This window comes from Meriones unguiculatus, chromosome 20, assembly GCF_030254825.1.
Source record: "Meriones unguiculatus strain TT.TT164.6M chromosome 20, Bangor_MerUng_6.1, whole genome shotgun sequence".
Taxonomy (NCBI): Eukaryota; Metazoa; Chordata; class Mammalia; order Rodentia; family Muridae; genus Meriones; species Meriones unguiculatus.
The window spans coordinates 30,514,147-30,534,789 of NC_083367.1; the positions used below are offsets into that span (position 1 = coordinate 30,514,147).

At 45.3% G+C, this 20,643-nt stretch overlaps 1 protein-coding gene across 1 annotated transcript; it reads right to left on the bottom strand.

Annotated features, from left to right (window-relative positions):
* Positions 1 to 5,346: 5,346 nt before the first annotated feature.
* Hey2 (hes related family bHLH transcription factor with YRPW motif 2) lies at positions 5,347 to 15,341 on the bottom strand. The gene is made up of 5 exons (XM_021648933.2): positions 14,783 to 15,341; positions 12,790 to 12,868; positions 12,567 to 12,650; positions 9,923 to 10,004; positions 5,347 to 7,404 (listed from the first exon to the last, which is right to left on the bottom strand). Exons 1-5 carry the CDS (start codon positions 14,863 to 14,865, stop codon positions 6,713 to 6,715), a joined length of 1,020 nt encoding a protein of 339 aa, XP_021504608.1. The 5' UTR covers positions 14,866 to 15,341; the 3' UTR covers positions 5,347 to 6,712.
* Between the last annotated feature and the right edge of the window lie 5,302 nt (positions 15,342 to 20,643).

Here is a 20,643-nt window from a genome sequence, read left to right on the forward strand (position 1 = left end):
GAGCCACCTATTTCAAAAGAACAATGAGACAGCCGACTTTCACCGCCCTCTCACTTCATCTTATCTTGAGGACAACTTGTGAGCTTGGCTTCTCCTCTTGTCTCCCATTCTACACGCCTGGACGGTGACTATCCACGGGAACTTGGTGTTCTGGAAAGAGGCCACATCCCTTTCTATGGAGCCATGTCTGTGGCTCCCCCTCTTGGGTATCCTTAGAGTCTGATGGTCCCATCATTGATGACTGAGGTTGAGAGATCTGTGTGAACCACCTAACTCATGGGTTTGGCTACGGGATCTGTTCCACCGAGTCGTGCACAGGAGACACTGGGTGTTTCAAGTCTGTCCCTTGCCACACTACACAGGACTTAGGCACACCCTGGTGCAGCGGGAGTGACTCCATCGTCCTCTTTTGATGGGCACAGGAGTGTCATTCCCACTCTGCTCCCCCTCCCTTAGCGGTGTGGTCGCCACTATCATGACCGGCGGCCTGAGAGGGAGAGTGAGGCACAAATGGCTGGGGGTGATGGACACCTCAGGCAGCGAGTGAGCTGGTTGAGAAATGGATTTGTCGGAAGGCAGGCGTCAATGAGCAGCTCATTTAAACCTTTGGGGAGCGGGTAAAAGCTTTCGGGGTGAGCATACATCGTTGGCCAGGGCTAAGGTGCTGAGAATGCCTTATTTGTATGAAGAGGAATGCCAGAGCTTGCTGGACGTGACCTTACAAGGAGAAGGGAAGTTTAACCTATAACCTGTCCACCAGGCCTCGTGACTCAAGGGTGGCAGGGGTGAGAGCCGAAAGGCTATGTGCAGGCCCGGGGCAGGGAGGGAAGAGTCTCCTTCCTGCGGCTCTCAGGACAAGATTTCTGGATGTGGATATCCCTCGACCTCACTCGTGCTACAGGCTGGCTCTCCCAGCCCCACTCCAGTAGCAGCAGAAGATGAATGTATACCATAGAAAACTCTTGCCCATGAACTTGTCGGATCTTCATCTGGCGGTCGATATCCCGCACTTGAGTTCTGATACTTTATCACACTTAGACATCTGTACTGCTCTATGCTCATCATTCTGCCAGCAGAAAGATGTAAAAATAATAAAATAAAATATAATGGTGGTTTGTGAGATGGACAGTGACTAGCTTCATTCACATTAGAAGTGGCTTGTAGCTTGACAGTAGTGTTATAATGAGAGCAAAATATGGTCTGTGCTTTGCTCTTTAGACTGAAACATATTTCTCTCATCTTGTCAGATTACCCTCCCGTGCCACAGAAGCCTGTTCACGGCACCCGGCTGGGAAAGACAGGCCAGGATGAGGTTGATGCCAGGATCCTGGCTGAGTACAGAATCTGCGCAATAGCCACACAAAGTCCCCATTCATCATATTGTTTGGGAGTTTTTAGAGGCATTACGGTGTTTTCTAATGGGAGACAAAAGTTTAAAGAGGTGCTGAAAGATCTAGGAAGCAGAGTTTCGCAATAAGGTAAATAATAGACAGTTCAATAGGTTATCACCAGGAAAGAAGAAGTTAACTAAAGATACCCCATGGCTTCAGAAGTCTATGAGCAATTTAAAATCTGTCACCACTTTTAACAAGGGGGACATTGTGAATAATAGTCATTATCTGTTAAATATTTTCCCAGCTGATAAAAATGTCATTTCGTTTTCACTATAATAAAAACACAAAATGGTTTCAACTCAAAGCGAATGTAAGAACGTGCAGATTTACTCCAGTAAAGGTATTAAATCTTTTTTCTTCCCTTAAAAGAATTTGTAATGCCTTTCATGAAAGGCATATGCCATTTTTGTCACTACCACAGGCTGAAAAAGAAATGACAACAGGGCTCAAGAAAGCCAAACAGTTCATGGAAGGCTGAGAACTGAGAAACATAAAAACATCTCTGGGAATAAAGATTTTTGAAACATCATGTATACATATTAATTGTAGCTGCTACAGAAACCATCCCTCACTCTAGGGTAAAGAACTCAGGACAGTTGTGTTTGGAACTGGTCTGCTGCTATGTATTCTAATGCTAATTACCACCCCCAAAAATCTGTTTGCCACCCAGATGCGCACATTCTCATGTGTACTGGTCTTTGTGGTGTACACCTTGCTCTATCTAATTTAAAGCAGATTGATTAATAAAGTTGCTGAAGCCTATAACTGGGCAGAAAAGAGGTAGGTGGGGTCGGGCGTAGGTTCCCAGGCTTGGAGTCTGAGAGGAGAGAAGAGGGGAAGCAGAAGATGTTGCAGGAGGAGAGGAAGCTGGAGTAAAGGAAGACACCACGGGACATTATGAACCATGGAACATGGCCATGAGGGCTGGCTTGATAGAACAGAAACAACCTGGACAGGAATGATTAAAGCAGGTAACATGGGGTGTGCAGCTGGGAAATAGCAAAATAGCTTAGAGGGTTGATGCCTGCCCAGCTCCTGTGCTCTAAAGCATTTATAAATCCAAGAGGTCTCTGACTTGATTATTTGGGAAGTAGCTGGGGTAGAGAAGCCCTTGAGAGTCTGATATCCACTTACAGCAACACAGCTGAAGCCCTTCCTAGTAATGACACTTATTATAATGGATGAGTTACCAAAGGCCAAACGAAGGCTTGATTAATGAGAAAATAAACCTAGAATGTATTCATAATCTGATTAATTCAGTATTCTCCCCCCCCACACGCCCCTCTTTTATAATAAATTTGTTCCGAATGTTTTCTTAATTCTCCACCATTTTTCTTGTCCTTTATCAGTCCTCTTACAAAGACTGTAACATACTCTTTTGTATTGTGTACAGAAGGTAAAGTCACTTGCCTGAAAGGGCAGACTGGACGCCAGTCAAAAAGTTTATATTTTAAATGGTATTACAGAGTAAATGTGAATTACTTCTTTTTCTATCTTCTCACCTGTTAAGGAGAGCTGGTAGTTCTATGCCAAATCTACAGGTGGACTTACTTTTTTTTTATATTAATTCAGTCATCCCTGGTAGATTGGTATTATGGAGGGTTCTAAATGGGTATATGTTCAAAAAGAAAACAACACTAAAGCCATAGCTTAGAGACCAAAAGTATGGGCTGAAAGAGTCACACTCATAGTCAACCTGCTAGGTATGAAACCAGACAGATAATATCATTTTCCAGTTCCTGTGATGTCAATATAGATCTGTGACTTCTATAGGAAGTGACTTCTATAGGGCTTGAACGAGGAAACAGATTTCAAGAACATGGCTTAGTTGTTAATTAGAACTACACTTGAGTTTCTTTCTAGTCCTGTATCTGAAGGTGGTTCCAATTCCAACAGTTACATAGCCAAAGACCTGATTTCCTAACTGACCCTATTGGTTTCCTTTCCTTTAAAATCAGAATGAGGGCACCAGAGAAAACACTACCTCACGCCAAGAGAACCACTTTCCATAGGATCTGCCCTCATACCAGGTTGCCTGTGTGAGCCCAGGCACTTTTCAATAGCTTCCACTGATGTTTGAAGATGTATCCTTTGAAGGATTGTGAACTATGGTGCCATGTTTGCCATGTTTGCTATTATGCTTTGCTGCAGCTGTTGGAATATTCACAATCTCAGGCATTGCTTAGACCTCAGAAGACTCACAGGATCAAGTCTGACACTTTTCTCCAGGAAGTGAAGTCGCAGCAGTGTGGCTGGGCAGCTAAAACAGGGAAACAAATACAAAACCTTTGTATCTTCAGATCAACACGCGTGCAGAGTCATTTAAAGAAAAGCTGAAGTAGCTGGACTTCTAAGATTGCATTCATTAGTAACAGTGTTAGTGTGTTGGCTCAAACTCAAGATTCTCTTTTTATATTTAATTAAGGTCTTTTATAATCTGTCAAGTTTATATTGTAGAAGTCCTTATTCCTTAAAAACTGATCTTAACTCAACAGAAACTGATAGAGACTCAGTCCTATGGGAACATGGAATTCTGAAATCATAACTCTTTGTGATGCTGCTGCTCAGATAATTACCCTTGCTTTGAGACAACTTGTGATGGGCAAAATGAGAAAGTCACCTGTAGAAGACAAACAAGAACAGAGGCTTCCTTCAGGTTACAATCTGTGGAAATAGTAGGCACTGTTCTAGGACTTCTGTTGTTTTGATATTATTAAAATTCTCCACATTTCTTCAAATAAATAGGAAAGATCATATTTAGCAATAATCTCAAGAAGACCAATACCCCTCCCTCACCGCTGCCAGAAAATTTGTCTTTATTCTCAGTATCTTAGCATGCCCCTTCCTTTCAAAGTCTCTATGAATAACTAGGATGTCAATTCCTATAAAGCACCCCAAACCTGTGGAGTACAGTTCAAGGCTGTGCACACACTCGCTGATGTGAAACACAAAACTATGTTCCAGACAGCTTTCGATTTTGGGTAAAACTCAAATTGCTCCTTTCCCCCTTTTATTCTATTTTATGTCTTTGAGTTAATTTTGGGACTAACTGTTACATAAAACCCACCAGCAGATCCATTCCTAGAAGTTCTTTCCTTTCCCTTAACACAGTTTTAAAAGCTTTAAATCCTTTAATAAATGTGAAAATGATCAAGCTAAAAAGTTGTACACAGCTTCACAAGACAGAAACTACCCCAATACCATATACTTAATTTTCCAAAACCAAAATACCAGGAATGGTCCTCCATCCCAAGCTTCTCATTTGAGCATTTTTTGATATGAATGATACAAAGATTTCTTTTTATTGTTTTGGTGTTTGTCGGCCAATGGATTTAGGAGCTCCCCTTGACCTTAACCTTCTCCAAAGAGGGGGCCACAACTACATTTCCATCTTATCAACGAAACTTTCAAACACACAGCAAACCCACCATCAAGATGCAGGCTCATGACTATCGTATATCCACTGATGTCCCTCGACTATGCCTTGTTTTTGAGCTACACAATCTGACACGTTCTAGCTCTTTCTCTGTCTTTGTTATTCCCTTATTTGTAAGTCTTACATTTATACCTTTCCAAGAGCTGTAGTTAGGATCAAAAGGTGCTACTTGTTGAGAGTCTGGGGCAGCAGGATCTTGATTTTTAGGTTGGGCTAAGCTATGAAGCAAACTACACGCCAGTGTGGGCTACGCAGTGAGACCCTGCCGATAAATAAATAAATAAATGAAGCAACACAAGGCAGAAGAAAATGATCACCTTTTGCCTTTGTAATTCTTACCTATGTTTTAAATCTATAAGCTCCATGAACTTTATTTTAAAATAAGATGTAAATTCCATCAATCAATGATTTTGAAATATATGACACAAAGCTATGGCTTAAAGAGTTAGTAAAAGAAGGCATCACATGAAAGACACGCCAAATTGCCGTTCTCAAAAGCAACTCATCCACATGAAATAGTCAAAAAGGACTCTATTTAATTAGTGATATGTAGACTTTTTTGCATAGAAAAAGGTTACAAAGCAACGCAGAAAAGACTAGGTACAGTAATTTTAAAACAAATACTTATGAGTATAACTTTGCATAATGTTTAACATTCTCTGGTTTATTGCTTTCTCCACACAGCAGAGAATTGAAGTGCATAAGAATACATGCTGTGTCCTTACCTTTCAAATATAAAATCTCATGTGCTCAATTTCAACATATTAAAAGATTATTTTGTCATTAAACAAGATAAAAAATCAAAACCAAAACACCATTATGTAGCACTAGTCTAGGCATGGACAAAAATAATTTATGTACACATAATTGCATACATTCATTGTGATTCGGGATCAAATGCAATCGCTAACTTGACCAAGGGCATTTAAATCATGTAGCTTTTCTCTCCCGAATCATTTCTCCTCTTCTCCTTTATTTCCAGAAATGCAACATCCCACGGAAAGGGACAAGAACAGACATTGCATGTTGTCAGGGGAAAACCGAAGAAGTTAAGTACATAAATATAGTCCAAATGAAACTGAATAAATTAATCCAAACTCTGGCAAACGGAAGAGTTGTTGAGTTGATGTGAATGAGCACCTGGAAGGTACAATGTATGTAACTGCTCCTCGGTGCATTGTATAGCTGTAAGTTTACATAAGGAAATACATTGTGTTCTAAACCTTGGTTCACCAGAGCTTGAAGGCAGAGCAGAAATGCTTGTTAATGTGGGCACTGGTGGGATTGTTTACTTCAGTGCATTGCTAAATGTTACTGCTTGGCGAGTCTGTATAAAGAAAACAGATATAACCAGGCTTTTTTGACTTAATTTTCATTAATCTTTCTGGCCAATAAAACCTGTTGGTTTCAAAAGAACACTGTGTGTCTGCAGCCCAACACAGGTTGCCTGTCTCCTCCCCCTTCCCACCCCCCCCCCCCCTTTCTCAATCCAAGCCCTGCCCTTCTCCTTGTGCACTGCACTTCATCCCCTTAGCTCAGGCACTTAGGAAATACGGTATTTTCTCCTCTCCCTTCTCGTTCCAGGAGAACTAGTTATGGCGTCTTTCTTTTCCAAGTCAGATGTGCTACTGCACCGCCGGACGCTGACATCCAAGTAGTTTCCAGTAAAGTTTAAATGGAAATAGTTGCGATGATTTAAAGTTGCTGTTGCCGAGCTGCCTTAAAAAATGGGAAATATATTTGTGGTTTGCTTCTCAAGTCGCTTTATTGCTGCTGTGTGGATCTGCAGGTATTTTTATGGCTACCTTCAGGGTGCAGAGGTTTGAAGCTGATTCTGAAATGGAGGACATCAGTTACTATTGCCAAGGAATTCAAGAATAACTTAGAAGGCTCCAACTTCCGTCCCCCAAGGTCGGTAAGGTTTACTGTTTGTTCCACCGCTTGTCTGCTGAGGACTGGAGGCTGTGGACACCGACAAGGGCGGGCTGATGGCTGTTGCAGCAGCAACCGCAGCTGCTGCCGCCGCGTTGGAGGGGAGCATGGGGAAGGCCCCTGCGAAGGACAGAGGGAAGCTGTGTGCCGCTGCGGTGGCGGCTGCGGCTGCGGCGTGCACGGTGGCTGAAAGGGACAGCAGAGAGGTGGAGAGAGGTGGCACGCAGGGCGCAACCGTGCCTGTCGATGGCATCCGAAGGGCGGAATCTGCGTGGGCAAAGGTCGCGGTGAGGAGGGCAGAGCCGTGGGCAGGAGGCACTTCTGAAGATGTGGACAGGCGACACGGGGTGGACTCCGGCGTGTGGAGTCCGTTGGGTTGGAGCAGGGCTGTGGGCAGATGGTGGAAAGCCGCTGCCCAGTGGTGTGGGAGCAGTGGGTGATGGTGGTGGGCCATGGAGGACGTCATCACTGCTGCCTCCCGCTGCGAGGCGCAGGTGCTGAGGTGAGAGACCAGGCGCACGCGCAGGGGATCCGAAGAGTCGAGGCCTTCCACCGAGCTCAGGTACCTAGCCACTTCCGTAAGGCACTCCCGGAAGCCAATGCTCATGAAGTCCATGGCGAGAGCATGAGCGTCAAAGTAGCCTAAAGAAGGGTTGAGGAGAGTCAGAGGTGTTGGTTGGGGTGGGGTGGGAGCTAAGGAGGGGAAATGATACAGCTTTGAAGCCACCCACTTAGGTTCCGCTATGGCCTACGAAGAAATAGGATGACGCTGAAAACTTAGTGGCTACTATGTTTTTCTTGTTGGTGTTTTTTTTCTTTCCAGGATTAAAGAACGGACACTGTGCAAATGGCACGCAGGACAACTTTAGCAATGCTCCAGTTAATCTAGGATCTAAATGTCACAAAAGGAAAAATAAAATAGGGACATTCGTATTTCGAATACCTCCTGGAGTGGGAGGGGATGTCTTAGCTTCCGAACTGTGGGCTAGAACTGTCCTCAAGGACACTTTTATTGGAAATGGAAAAAGCATCACAGAGTTGGTCATTTACAGGGCGTTTCCAGGACTGGAATCAGGACCTGTGCATGCTCAGCACCCACTCTGCCTCTGAACTACCTCCCCAATGCAATTTAGGTTCTCTTCATCAAAAGCGTTTGCACGACTCTATGCTCTTACAGAGCAAAACTTGCCTATATCCTTTATCATGGAAGCATCAATGTAACCGTAGTTACATTTCCTGAGTAGTCTGAAAGGGAGAAAAGGTTTTGGGGGCAACTATAACCACTGGGAGAGCAGAAATGGCTCTAGTTGACAAGAGACTGCCACGAAGGGTGGGGTATCAGCAGTAAACCTCATTTTCATCCCCACCCGGGGGCAGTCACTGATCAAAGTCCCTGAGATGAGGAGAAGGAGCTGCTCCTCCACAGTGTGCCTCCAAGGCAGGATTCCACAGGACAGTCTTAAGGGTCCCCCTCTGCCTTGAGCTTCTGACTGTCACCAAAGAGGGAGAGAGGTCATGATTAGAGTGCAGAGTTGGCGAAAAATTTAAGATTTTTTTTTTCTTGAGGAGACTATTATATTCCTACGACCGACTGAAAAGAACATACCAGCTTCTTTGAATTTTCACTGGTGGTTGTAAAGACAGTCACGTTGTGAGGTTTGCTAGCTATGTGGCTGTATACGGCTGGGCGTCCTAAGGAACATGAATTATGTAATTCCCATTCTATGGTTGGAAGCAGAGGGACCTGATGACAAGCAGCTGTCTCTCCAAAGTGGGTCTTGAGCCGGCAATAGCACATGCCCATCAGCACTTCCACCATGCCAGCACGGCTCTCTGGGCTAAGAGTGAATTAATTTACCACCACCTGGGAGGAGTCTTTCACTGTTACCTCTGTGTTACAAGGGACAAAACAACGGGAGCCCCAGAAAGATGAGTTAACGTATTGCCATCGACAGGGAGGACGTGAAGCCATAGCTAGAGTGCCTTCTCTAGCGTCCATGCCCTTGGCTGCTATGATAGCGGCCCCTGGGAGTCTGGGCTTGCAACCAAAGACCAGCAGCCCCTCTTGTTCAAGGCCTACACGTTCTCCTGTGCAATGGACTCTCAAGTGACACAGCAGGCAGGCGACTTTTAAGGCACCCGGTCGGGAATGTCTGCTTACCTACTAATCTGTGGATGAAGTTGTCCTACGCTCAAGCAGTCACGAGTAAGAACTGAGATAAAACTTGTCATAAAATGGAAGGACAACCTGACATTTCCGAGAGCTCATGCCAAGTATTGGAGGCTCTAGCGGCGATTCGAGGGAAGGGGCAGAGCAATCCTATAGCTTTCCTCGTACCATCTAACTCCCCCACTCTCCTGAAATCTCAGGGTGGTAGGTGTGGAAATACTCACTATTTAGGGCCTGAGGAGCACACACTGCCAGTTTAACCCTTGAAGACCAGCAGGTTACTTCTGACTCAGGTCAAAGGTCGTAGCCAAGCTGGGTGGGATAACTGACTCTTAACACCAAAATTCTTCCATAATATACTGTCCAGTACAGAGGACATTCTCTGTATTGCGTGGGGCCAGGCCTGGATCTCTACTCCTGTGTGTTATTCTCAGGAAGAGCCTGTTACTTTGATGTTTCTGGTACCTGAACTTCAAATGTTGTGATTGCTGTAGTGTTAAGACAGGCCAAAATGGTCTGGGAAACGAGGACAAAAATAATTCTAGAGTCATTTCCTTTAAATAGCTGAATTGTTTGCATCCCAGCCTTGATTTAATGAAAGTGAGAGAAAAAGAGGGCGAGCATGCCCCCAGCCAGCCTTGTTTATATTTGGATGTTTGTGTGTTTGCTTTGCTTTTTTTTCTGTACAAATTCCAGCAATGCACTTCTCAAATCCCAAACAAACGTCTGAGCAGGCTGCTCTGAAGGAAGCTTCACTCCCACAGTATTATAAGAGCAAACACAAGCCTGGGGTCAAGTGCTTCTTTTGTTCCAGTTCTTTCCCACGAGTTCAATCCTGCCATTAGCATTGATTTCTACAGCTTTAATCCAGGGCTTTGCCTACCTCAGCTTGTTAGAGAGCTGTTCAACTGGGATGTCCTTATAATATTAGAGGGAAAAAGATGAAAAGAGAAAGGTAGGAAGGGGGTGAAGGATGGTGCCAACTCTTACCTTTACCCCCGGTTGCCTGAAGCATCTTCAAATGGTCCACTGTCATTTGCAATATTTCAGCCTTTTCCAACTTGGCAGATCCCTTTCATTATCAAATGATAAAGTCTCATGAGTCCTACAGAAACTAACTTGGAACGTTATATACTGAACTTAGTACTATAGTTCCAATTTTGCGTCTCATAAAATTCCATGTTTAATTGCCTCACAGGAAAAAAAAAAAACTTGAAGTAAAACATTTTAATTGTGCTCGCCGATGTCTCTGTGTGTGAGTCTGTGTGCGTCTCTGCAGAGGCAGACACCTGTGCAGGTCAGAGGCACCAGACCCTGCTGGAGCTGGTCTTAAAGGTGTCTGTGAGCCACCCAGTGTGAATCTATCCCCAAGTTTGTGTCCCTCGGAAGAACAGTTCATTCTCTTAATCTCCCAGCCATCTGGACAGCCTCTGCATTCTTTCTATACTTAACAGAAAAGCACCAATTACTACAGCATAGTAGACGTCATTGACTTGTAACTTCTAAAGACCAGAACAGGGCATCAAAGAAATGATTCATTAAATAGTAAAAACAATTACATTCCTCATGTCATCCCTTAAACAATATGCCAATTGCAAAGCTCTACCTTGATTAATGGTATATTTCCTTAAGGGACATTTAATTGTCATTACTATTGAAGTCTACAGCAGTTAAATATTTGAATGTTAATTCTGGAGGCTATGGAAGTAGAGCATTTGAAAAATAGAAAAATTCCAGTAAGTCTTTAAGATGACCAGCAGTAAAGGAAACAAAATAGGAAAGGACTTTCAAGGTTACCAGCAGGTGTCACTGTGAATTCTAAGATCACAGGCCAACAGGCCTAATTGGTAGTTTACTTAAGGAGCATCATATGGACCTAAGGATTTTCCAATCATTCAGAACTATTCTCCAAAACAAAACAAAACAAAACAAACAAACAAACAAACAAAAACAGTCTTGTAAATGCATTGTCATTGATTGCTCCCATTCTTAAAATAAAGCAACCTTTGGAAATCTAATGAAACAAAGTCACCACCATTTACAGTGTCTCCAGGGCTCTGGTAGCTTCTAACTAACTTCCTAGAGAAGCTGAATAATTAAACCAATGTGTGGTTTGGGGGTTTTTGTTGTTGTTGTTTTTCCACTTGGTGTGTGAAAAGGATCCTGAGGTTTACTCCATATTCCTATACTTGGGCTTTTTCATTAAATTAAATTAAATTTTTTAGATTATCAGCACCCAGTAAATAGCAGGAGTGTTTGTTCTTCAGCTGCTCTAAAGAATATTCCTCCCCACTAATTGTGACAGGGCCAGCTCACTGGGGTTGGCAGCCAGACTGTGTATGGGAAAGCTTGTGTTTATGGTAACTAACTGCCAAACAACTGAGGCTGGCTCGTAAGGTTTAAGTCAATATTTAAGAAAAGAGCCTAACAAACCACGGCTGAGAAGAAAAGATCACCAAAGTGACTGTTTCTCAGTGTCACAGTGTAGATAGTTCGGTACTCAAAGCAGTACGAACAAAACAAAATCATAGGTCATTGCCATTTCCATCCAAAGACGACTAACTGGAAGTCTAATGTATGGTATACATAAGCTATCAAAGATGGCCTCGGCATATCAGCTTCATGGGCTTTTTTTTTTTTTTTTTTTTGTCTTATATATTTAGAACCAACAGTATAACATACCCTGTGCTTCTCATTGTTCACCAAGTCTATGAAGACCTATGAGCGGCTGCAGTGAGAGTGGCACAGTGCCACCCTGGATGCCCTCCAGAGGCTCTCTGTGAGGCTTGCTTTACAAGGTTTGCAGAATCACGGAGTAAACAAATCAACACAAACGGCATAAACAATCAGCTGATGTTTTGCACCCAATTTGGAACTCGACTGAAAACACTTTCAGCACAGAAACTGCTACACACTTGGAGAGATGCTCTTAGAAACCCATGCACCAGCCAAGCAAGCAGGACCAGAAAGGAGACACCCAGAGCCACAAAAGAAAGTGCAAGCGTTTGTTTTCTGCTTTCCCAAATGTGCTTTTTATTTTATTATTTTTTTATGTAAAAGAATATTTAAACTTTGAAAAGCAGCATTTATGACTAAGTTGATTGTTACCAAACGTCCAAACTGTGTCTCAAACCAAACAACTTCCTATTAACCCAAGAATTAAAAATGAAAGTAGCTCACTAAACAAACTGTATTAGTATAATTTAGGAAACCAAAATAAAAATCTTACTTCCTTAACTTTGATTTTTTTTTTTTTTAAAAAAAAAGTATTTTCAAAGTTTGAGGGAAAAAATGATTTTTCACATTTGGTACCCCCCCCCCAAGAATACTACATACAGCACGATTTTAAACGAAACCCTGCTGGATTCATAGAAAGAACAGAGAAAGCACGAACACTGTTACCCTTAAGGGGAAAATAGGCTAAAGAATGGAAATGTTTTCAACTTCATGATGGATTATGTTTTTAATAGTTCTGCCACAACAAAGCATTTTATTGAAATAGCTGTTCTATGCGGGATCAGGGCACACACACCATTACTTTAATGAGCTTCAAGAGGAATCCACATTACCAGACAAGAAAAATCAGACACTTTGAGCTTTTTTTACGGGGTGGGAGAGAAGGGGAATAACTTACTTGTTTTTCAAAAGCTGTTGGCACTAGTCTTCTCAGTTCAGACAAACTGTTATTTATTCGATCCCGACGCCTTTTTTCTATGATCTAACCCAAAGAAAGCAAAACAAAAACCTAAGGATACATATATAGCAAGATTATCCCAGACAGGAAAACAGCAAGGTTGATACACAGGCTAGATTACATGACATGAAAAAGGGCGGGGGAGGTGGTTGGAATCACCTACCCCTCTTCTTTTCTTCCTTGCCATGATCTGAGAGGTGGTTGTTGGTGAATTGGATCTCATCACCGAGCTTGTACTGTGCCTGTGATGGAGGGAGGAACACATGTCAGATGGTATATGCATAGTCACACCGCTGCACCCCCCATGCTTCGCGGCACCCACTAATATTCAGGTTGACTACACGTTATGTTGTTTTTTTCATGTCTATGTTATTTTTGGATTTCAGGTAGTAATTACGCATTTAAAAAAATGTTAGTGAGGCTTTGGGATAGCTTAGTGAGTAAAGGCAATGGCCACAAAGTTTGATCATCTGGCCTGAGTTCCATCCCTTGGGCCCACAGGACGCAAACGGAGAACCACTCAAGACCTCCACAAACAGAGGGTGATGGTGACATGCACATCGCTGCACACATACAAAAAATTATAAATAAACATGCTTTTACACTGCTCTGGGTAATCCAGCTCCCAATTCAAATGATAAAAACGAACCCTAGCTTTTGAGTTCTCCAATGAAATAATGGCCAGTTAGAGTGAGAGGTCAGAGACTAATGTCCTATCTATCCTCGTATATTTCCTAAAGGTCAAAAAACCATGTGAATGTGTCCCTCCTATTCTCTCCTGCCAGGCATCACATGAACTCCTCTATAAAATAGTCCCCACAGGTCAAATTTGTCTCTGGATGCAACTTTTAAAACAAAACCAAATACTTGTACCATTCCAAAAATCTCAACAATTCATACTTAATAACATAACATAAAAAAGACAGATTTTAAGTTTTGCATAGTAATCTTTTAAAAGAGTAGCCTAACTATATGAATGGTAGGGAAGTCAAATTTTGGGTTCTTACTTTGCACGTTTTACTTTAAAAATGAAAATGTCACCAGCCTTTAAACTAAACTTGAATCTCAAGAAGCTGCAATCCACCTCAAGTTTACTAAAAAGTATTTTTATACTCCTGCGACTTAATGTCACTTTGAAATTCACAGACACTAAATTTCTTTAAGGTCTTAAAATCCCCAGGCCCTGTTCTGTGTTCTCTGTCGTTTTAGAAGTTCTGTTACTTAATCTTCTCACTTCTGAATTTTAATTCGGAATCAACTGACCCCATTTTTCCTCGTCCCTTCTCTACCGGTTTCACCTCTTCACGTGACAGCCTCCGTTTTCATTTTTATAAAAGAGGGTACACTTCAGCAACGAGATACTTTTGTAAACTGAGTCTTGTGCATCTTTTTTTGCTCTTGCTCTTTTCAGGTTTTGGTTTCTAAGGCTTAAAATAAGCCTGTGAAAGAAAACCAGCTCTCTGCATGGAGGAGGGATCTCGCTCTTTGAGTGACAGCTGCAGATAAATAATTAAGGTGCTTCTGGGCATGCCAATTAGAAGCCATTATCATTTGACCAGCCTAGGCTCCAAAATGCCTGGGTCATCTCGCAGTCACAGGAAACGGGAGGTGTGCCTCCTGTGATCACAATCTTCTGGGGAGACCAAAGGACAAGCAGCCAAAGCAAGGCTGCCTCGTCCGCTCCTTACATCTGTCACTCACGGGCGGGTGGGCCAGATCACCCTCTGTCAACTTGTGCAGCAAAGCTTGTTTAGCTTTTACAGCACCGGTGCTTTAGTTTCTCTAAAAAAAAAAAAAAAAGAAACTCCGCCGCGATCCCAGTTTCTCTCAAAACAGAAATCCAGTTGTTTTTCTTTTCTCCCGACCTATTTTGGAATTGTCCCTAAATACAGTTTTAGTGGCGGGGGCGTCGCCCGGACGTGCCAGTACGCGTGCCCGGCGCTGACAGCCCGACAGCCCGGGACCCTCCCTCTCCGCCTCCTGCAAGCTCCCCTCTAACAAGACCCCATCTCTCCACCCCACCCCGACTCTAGCTCCGCGAGCACCCACTTCTGGGGGGGTCTGGAGGGGGGATAACTTTCTCCACAAAGAGGAGCCCCAAGAGTTTCCAAGGAACCCGAAGCTTCCCGGACACTCTCCCGCTCCGCGGCGCTCACCCGGAGTAATTGTTCTCGCTCCCCACGTCGATGGTCTCGTCCATGTCGCTCTCGGAGGTCGTCTCCTCGCAAGGGCGCTTCATCGCGGCGGCGACGGAGGAGCACCCAACGACGCAGATCCTTTCGCAGCCCGCTCCCCGAGGCCTCCTCCCTCCCACCCTCCCTGCCCGGCTTCTTCAGGCGCGACTCCCGGAGCGCCGCTGTCTGCTCCTCCCGGCTCTTTCCCACGCCGCAGCCCAGCCCGGGCGCAAGAGCCGGCGCCGGCCACGCCCCCCGCGCGGGCGGGGCCCCTCCTCGTTTTCGCGTGCCCGCCCTGGCCCCCCGCCAGGCCCCGCCTCCCCGAGACGGCGTGGCTTCCTATTGGCTGATATGGAGGGGCGGGCCCGCAGCGACCAATGGGCGCCGAGAGGCGTCGGCAGAGGCGTGGGAACGCGGCGGCGCACCTGGGAGTCCCGAGGCGAGCGCTGGCGGAGACTCGGTGCGGCGGGCGCGGGCGGGCGCGGGCTCCCGGGGTTTGGTGGCCTCCTCCGCACGCCAGGATCTCTCCCGCCGAGTTTCTACCCTGGGTTTAAAGAATAACCTCCAGCGCGTGGCTGAGCGCGAGTGAGCGTGTGTGACGTCGGGGGAGGAGGAGGCCGAGGGGAAGGGGGACAGGGGGGAGGGCGGGAAGGCTGTGCGACCCACCCCTCCGGGGCTGTCCCTCCTCTTGACCCAAGCAGCTGACTGGCTGACCGGCGCGGTCACGTTGACCCCCGGGGGATCTTTTGAAAGCTTTAAATCAAAGTTGCTTTTCAGCCTGCCAACTCGGCAGCCTCGGGGCCGTGGGCCGAGAGTGACGCGCTTACCGGTCCAGGTGCCCAACCGCAGGAGGTTGGCGCAGGGCAGGGGTGGGTTTGTCATCCCTCGGCCACGGCCATTTCCTTTGTGTCTGTGGCCACAGAACCCGGAGGGGGGTGCTTTGTGGACCCAGCAGGCGGTGGGCTCCGCTGGAGGCTTCCCTGCTTTGGGGGAAAGCGGGGCTTCCAGGACACAGTCTTGAGCTCGCTTTCGAGTTCAGGAACATCGGGTTTGGAGGTTCCAAGTTGAACGCCCCGGCCCTCCCCGCAGCTTTTCAGAGGTGTGCGACCACAGAGGGTTTATTTTATTTTATTTTGTAAAGTTTGCCCACCCTTCGTCGTTCTTGGTGCACGGGCAGGCGCGGGTTGTTTGCCCTCGTAGGTGCTGCGCTTTCAGACTCCTGTTTCCGAGCCGCTGCCTCTCAGCGCGCTGTGGGACTTGTGACGGGTCTCCCGGAGCTCAGCAAGTGAGCGAGACCCGTACCTCGGAGCCCCGGGCACGCTGGACCTTCAGCCGGTGCCCCGCAGGCTGGGTTAGTGGGGCTCCAGCCAGAGACTCCACCCTGCCAGCTTTGTGCTTGGCGGAGGGAAAAAAAAAGCCCTTGAGAAAGAGGCGTCCATCGGTCACCAAGACCCTCCACCTTGCCTTGCACGTAGACCCGTCTTTCTGGAAATCTGACCAAGGCACCCCTTCGACATTCCGTTCCCTGGGCACACTAGTCCGGTGGGGCGGGAAAGAACAAGAGCCCGGGTTGGGTGGATGGAGGGTGAGTGGGAAGGAGCCAGGGCAACGCCGAGGACCTGCGGCCAGCGTGTCATTAAAACACAAAACCTCTCCCTCACAGGACCGAGTCCGGTCCCCGCCGCGGTGCCTTCAATAACCGTGTGAACCGAAATCTGAAACTTTCCGTTCTGAAACTTAACTCCAGGCAAATCGCAGGGTCATCGGGGACCGGGCGGGGCCTGGCGAGGCAGGATGGGGTCAGCGCGGCTGGACCGCAGCGCCGTGGGTGGCTGACTCCCCAGCTCGGCGCTCAGTCTCTGGGAGGGCGCCTGGGTGCTCGGGGGCGGCAGGGCCTTAGCCCCGCCGCGGAGCAGGCGGCCTGAGTCTGCTGGCCCTGGGCAATCCAGGCCTCCACCCTGTGCTGCTCAGGCTTCCGCCCTGAGTATCCAGCTGAGTGAGAGCCCTCCAAGCCTTGCTTTCCCAGCTAGAGTCGGGGGGGGGGGGGCGGTCAGGGGGGAGAATTCCCAGCGCGTCACTCCCCCACCTCCTGAAATTAAGGTTTGCCACGCGAGCACACGAGCAAATTAGTGGGAGCTTCCAAACGCCCGAAGCAAAACCTAAAATCAACAAAGGGGTGTGTATACAGGGGCTTCCCTAAGAGATTTTTTTTTTAATTTTATAATTAAATACACTATGCTAGTGTATTTAATTATAATGATTGCAAAAAAAAAATGCAGCGGGAAATGGTTTGCTTGTAATGAAGTAGCAACTGGTTAAACTTTTTCCATTTTGTCTTTGAAGACTCCGCGCTGTGTCGTGAAAGAATATGTTGGGGACGTTAGAAAAGCAAGCACGGATTTAACGTTGGTTAGCATATTTTTTAATCGACGAGGGTCATATATTGAAAACGTTTAGAATAGAGCCAGGGATACACACAAAGAGACATATGAAGAGAGAGAGAGAATTAAAAACTCTCCAAAGAACATGCTTAATCCCAATTAGAGAGGTTTTTCCCATTATATCTGTTATTCTTAAGCATCCTCTGGGCCTGTCGCCTGCTTAGGCGCCTTTTCTGTGTCCTGCCTCTGGGTCAGAGGTAGAAATAGCAAACTCTTTCGAGTGCTTCAGCCAGCTGGGAGAGAGAGAGAGAAAGGTGGGTACTGGGGGAGGAACTGGGGTGTCTAAGCTGAGAGAAAGAAAGAGAATCTCGGGACTTTAAGCCCCATCTGCCCCCTGCGACATCGGTTTCAGGGAGAGTTGCTGGAAAGCTTACTAAGAACCAGCGCAGAAGAAAAGACGTCCCCTCTCGGGGCAATCTGCCTTTCTTTCCTTTTGAAAGACTTGAACAATGGGATAATTAGACCGATAGATACGGGGAGGAGGGACTGTCCTAGAAACGAAATGCCATTAGGAAAAGAAAGACAGGCCGACAAATCTAAAGGGAAAAGGAGGTGTTGACCCAGCCGCGCCGCCCGAAGTCGGTCGTCTGTTCGCTGGTGCTTAAGTGATTTAGCTCACTGAGTAGAGAGAAGAACACGAGGAAAGCCGTGATTTTCAGGGACCAGACTCGGTGGTTTTCACATTCTTCCCGACGACCTACCCGTTTATTACATTGTGAGTTTTTCTACTTACATTAAAATTGGCGGTTGTGACCGAGTCTCACACTGCCCCATAAATTTGAAATGTTAGCGTACAGCTAATGAAGTGATTTCTTTGCCCCTCTTCTAAAAATTCCCTTGAAGAATTTTGGGAGTGAATCGGATATATATAATTCTTGGATTGCCTTCTCCTCTCACTGGAGTCCTGTACTGTTTTCTTTATTTGCGTTTGAGATGCCTCTTAAAATTTCTTTAAAAAAAGAAAATCAGCTACTGGGGCATTTTCTTGTCTCAGAGTCAGCAAGGTACCGCTCAAAAAAATATTTTAACTTCCTTTCTCTGTGAAGTAAGGGCAATTCTATTATTTAGAGGCTTTTATGTTAGTCTGAGAAGTCTAAAGGCACACAGTTCACTGGGAAGCCCGGGACTTTGCTCCCTTGTGATGTATAAGTACCTCCAAGTCTCCTTTTTCAGAGAGGGGCCAGAGAGGGCTCTTTTATTTGCAACTTCCAGGCAGGTGATAAGCACGTGCTGGTCTGTAGGCAGCCTTGTTGAGCTGTTTTGCCTGACTACAGGGCTTTTGTGAGAAGCCGCCATCTTAGACTGTGTGAGAATGCTGCTCCCTGGGAGCCGAGGCCAAGGGCAAGATCCTTGTAAATTTCAATACCTTTTTTTTTTTTTTTCCATCCTCAGGCAGGCAGCAAGCAGGCCAGTCTAGGGTCATTGTGTGACAGGGATATGCAAGCCCGTAAAACAACGCTGAAAGGAGGGGAGAATCTAGGCCCACCAACCTTGAAACCATCTCCTCCACTGTGCTTGCCTTTAGGAAGCAGTCCTGCCGGGTTAGCTGCACAGTGGGGGCCATATTTATGGCTGGATCTTGTTGGTGCTCTTGCTTGTTGCAGTTTCAGAGACTGCAAGGGAGGAAAGCCAAGACCCCGAACTCCCTTTCCTGGAAGCTGGATCTGCCACAAAGGGGCAATCTATTTAAAAGCTTTTCCTTCATGAGGGCTTAGCTAACACTCAGCACAGGCCCGGGGATAAAGATTAGTTTTATTGTAGGACCCTCGAGAAGAGGGTTATAAGGCAGGGAACTAGTTCTGGGTACCCAAGTAAGCAATTATCAGGAGACGTCAGCACTCACTGTATTAACTAAATTCTTCCCGGGGGCCAAATTGATGTTGACAGGTTTTTCTGTGAAGGAATGTCTATGAATTTCTCTGTCCTTGGTGGTGGTTTTACTAGCAAATCTTCTCCTCCCTTTTATAGACACTTCCCCCATGAAAATAATTCTTAGCTACATTCCCATCCTCTGAAACGATGCCTGATATATGGTGGGTACATATTATTTCTTATTAAAAGTAATGAACTCTCTGACTCGTCCCATAAACACAGAGTTTAGATACAGCGGAATAATAAAATAAACAACATGAAAACACTCTTAAAATATGAAGCGGCTATTTAAACCCCAGCAGGAAAACACTCACTGTGAATGGGCCCTTCTAGTCTGAGGCATCCTTGTGGCCAAGGCAGAAGAGAGCCATAATGAACTTTCTGATTTTAATAATCACAAAAGTGAGCACACTTAACATTAAAAAAAAAAAAACTTTATTCAGCAACTGTATTCTAATCAAATTGCCTGGCTGCCTAGGTTACAGACTTGAAACGTGGAATTATTTGAAACAATTATTTTCCTTGTCTAAAATTCTTTCCTAAGTATCTCTATTAGTTATAGCAGGAAAAATAACACTGACAGGATGTATACATGAAAACAATAGCTCCAAATGGCTGAACAAACTATCCAGTAAGCTGCCAGGATTAATTAATCGACATCCACAGAACCGGGGTCTCACAGTTCTCCAAAACGTGGGGATTCTCCATAACAAAAGTGCTTGCTTTCTCTTTATGAAAGCAAACCATGCAAGCCAAGGATTCTTGAATCTCCTAGATTGGCATGACCAGATGATAGTAGAACATTTTGAAATATCAAGTGCCTTGGAAATAGTAAAATAATTTGCCCACAGAATACAAATGAATATGTACATTTTCTTAGTGTGGCTATCGGAGCATTTCCAGTAGCTGTGTTCACATTTATATGCTCATCATATTAGCTTGGTAGGAGGCTCTGAAAAGAAAACCCACGTAGACTGAAAATAACTCACTCGCTTTAGATTTAACGTGGGGTGGGGGAAAGAGGACAAGCTTGTTTTCCTTTTGAAGCCTTGATGTTTTATAAACCTATTGAAATATGGACTGTCTGAGAAACTTAGAAAAAGCACACTTTTTTTTGTTTGTTTGTTTCACTCTAGACAAACCTAAATTTGTTCTACCAGATAACTTTGACCAGTTCTCTGTATCTGTTAAATACAGAGCATGGTAGTTTGTGTCTCCTGGTATGAGGCATCAAAGTCATTTAAAAGCTTGCTAATATATTGGGAATTCTAGACTAAACATTTTTAAGAGATAGATCTGGTAATAGGCCATTGCATGTCTAGAAGTATAGAAAATAGTGGTTTGTTGAGGGACTGAAGTGTTTCCTGGGGCAACAACCCTTTGGCAACAACACGCCATGTTACTTCAAAGACAGCTAAGGTCAGCTGTGGCAAGGCAGGAGTGACGCACTGTGCCTTCCATATGCAAGGAAGGTACACTGTGTGTTTCCACGGCACTTTTAATTAACAACATTATTCATTTATGAATCAA